A 2,299-nucleotide genomic window follows, 5' to 3' on the forward strand; every position below is an offset into this window, starting at 1 on the left:
ACACACACACATACATACATACATACATACATACAAACACACATCACACACATACACACATGCACATACATACAGTACATGACTGATAAACTTGCTATACAATGCCGGTTGTCTCACAGATGAAACCAGAGAGTTTCACCTCTGTGAAACCAGAATCCATTAAACTGAAAGGATTGTGAGCTCACCCAAACTTGATGCTGCCTGTAAATATCTTGGGAAAATTGTCCACAATTTTCTATACAGTGGATTTTAGATTGTAGATCCGGTGCTGAGTGTACGTCAGACACAGAGAAAATATTTTTTAAATGAGCTATTCAAGAATAGATTTAAATATGAGAAATTACAACTTAAAAAATAAATAAGAAATGGAACATGGCAGACTAAGACTGCAACCAATCCTTTTTTGAAATCTAATTAAGTCCAAGGATATGGTTTTTAAATCTGACAGCTACTTGTTCATCCTGATATTTTAACTGTCATACTTTCTAGACAAGTTTTGTTGGTTCATAAAGTAAAGCTGTTGTGCAAAGAAAAAAAATTAAAGAGCTTTAGCTAATAAAGACAAGTTTTATATGTGTTTATTTACTATAATTGCAAAGACTCCTAAACTATTTGATTTGGGTGTTAATTCTCAGCAGGATCTGGTTGTAGCAGCAGCCTTTTGACACAACAGGTTATGATTAAAAAGACAGAAGAGCAAAAATATTTGCTAATGCTTTGACCAAAGCATCTCTCTTCTGAGCCAGGCTAACTAAGGCCCTAAAGACCCTCCATTGTAGGAGGTGTGAGTTTAATCTGKATGTGAGTCTAGGTTTTATACCAGAGTTGCTCATGCTGTTTAAAAGCTTGGAACTCAACCTCRCCAGTTCTTTTCAACTGAGAAACCTCCCTGGTTAGGAAGCTAGATGACTTTAACTACAGAATAAAAGTCCAGCTGCCTTTTTTTTTTTTTAATTTGCGGGGCATCATTGATCAGTACTGTTCCAATCCCTAAATGGCAAGTTTGTTTGTTTTTATTATAATAGCAGGGATCTTTTTTTAATGCAAAGTTTATATACTGTTTGTAACAAATAAATCGAGCTCCAGCCAAACCTTTCTAGACTCTGAGTAAATCAGTGTCCAAGTTCAAAAACATAAGGAGTAATGCTTATGCATGTTACAAACCTTAATTCATGTCATCAAATAAATAGATGCAAGATAATATTTTCAAACACAACATAATAACTAAAGTTTATGTTACCTAATATCAATCTGAATGATTATGTTTTTGACTACTTATTTAAAAAAGGGGGAAAAAGACAAATTAATTCACAGAAGCAGTGAAAGTAAACATACAGCAAAAAGAGTAAAAGTAAAGGCAACCCAGACGTTTGTGTACATGATTGTGGAAAGCAGCTCTGGTGGCTCACCTAATTGTTGAAAAATCCATGAAATGAGAAAGGCGGATTTAAATCATGAAAAGAACCTAACTGAGAGTTAAATCAACATGTGATGCGTAGCAATTAAGAGGAAAGAAATACAGGGCATAGAGGAGAAAAAAAAATCTGGAAGACCAGATTAAAAAAGCATATTGATAGTGACGTGCTCCAGAGCTCCCTTATCCTTCAGTGCCCAGCCTGAGGACAGCTCGCCCAAACATTCGCTTCAACTGTCTGCCTGCCTGTGAGCCTCCAGCATCTGCTGGTAAACGTCCATTAGCTGGAGTAGATCTGCGTCCCAATCACTCGCATTATCTCCTTCTGCACCTTAGGCTCCTGGGTGTTGATGTTGGCATCTCCTACTTGACCATCCTCATACCTGAAATACACAGAGAAGGTTTTATCTGTCAAATGGATGGAGTTAGAAGGATTTGTCTTGTTTATTTGTAATTTCTTAGTTTTGCATGTTGCAAAAAATAAATCATTTTTGTTGAAAAACAAATGTATTTATTTCTATTTCATCATAAAATTAGGACAATACCATGAAGAAAACAAAAAAATCTTTTTGAAAATGCAGTGTCTGCTAAATGTCTTCAACAATGTTGCAATAAAATCTTATTCAGTCAAATATAAGTATCACAGCTGAGTGAGTGATGAAGAGCAACAAATACCAGCATGTTCTACAATTTATATTCAAATATCTTTATCATACGCCCTGTAGCAGGTAGTTAATAATCAACACTACATTTTTGGGTGTGACAATAAAAGTAACTTAATTCAACGTKATTTAACATTTTTTAAAGGCACAGTGTGTAGAATTTGTTGTTTTCAGCGACATCTAGTGGTTGAGTCGTTGAATCATCCTCCCTTGTCCTCCCCCC

General features: G+C 35.4%; 1 protein-coding gene across 6 annotated transcripts in view; it reads right to left on the reverse strand.

Moving 5' to 3' along the window:
* Positions 1-6: 6 nt before the first annotated feature.
* The window catches only part of LOC106517250 (poly [ADP-ribose] polymerase 6), a 30,165-nt gene continuing 27,872 nt past the window's right edge, over positions 7-2,299 (reverse strand). For all 6 annotated transcript variants that reach the window (XM_014007990.1, XM_014007985.1, XM_014007989.1 and 3 more), the window contains one exon: positions 7-1,797. In XM_014007990.1, the coding sequence (XP_013863444.1) occupies positions 1,695-1,797 (103 nt within the window). In that variant the 3' untranslated portion in view covers positions 7-1,694. The remainder of the gene's footprint in view (positions 1,798-2,299) is intronic.

Source organism: Austrofundulus limnaeus, unplaced genomic scaffold, assembly GCF_001266775.1.
Source record: "Austrofundulus limnaeus strain Quisiro unplaced genomic scaffold, Austrofundulus_limnaeus-1.0 Scaffold46, whole genome shotgun sequence".
NCBI lineage: Eukaryota > Metazoa > Chordata > Actinopteri > Cyprinodontiformes > Rivulidae > Austrofundulus > Austrofundulus limnaeus.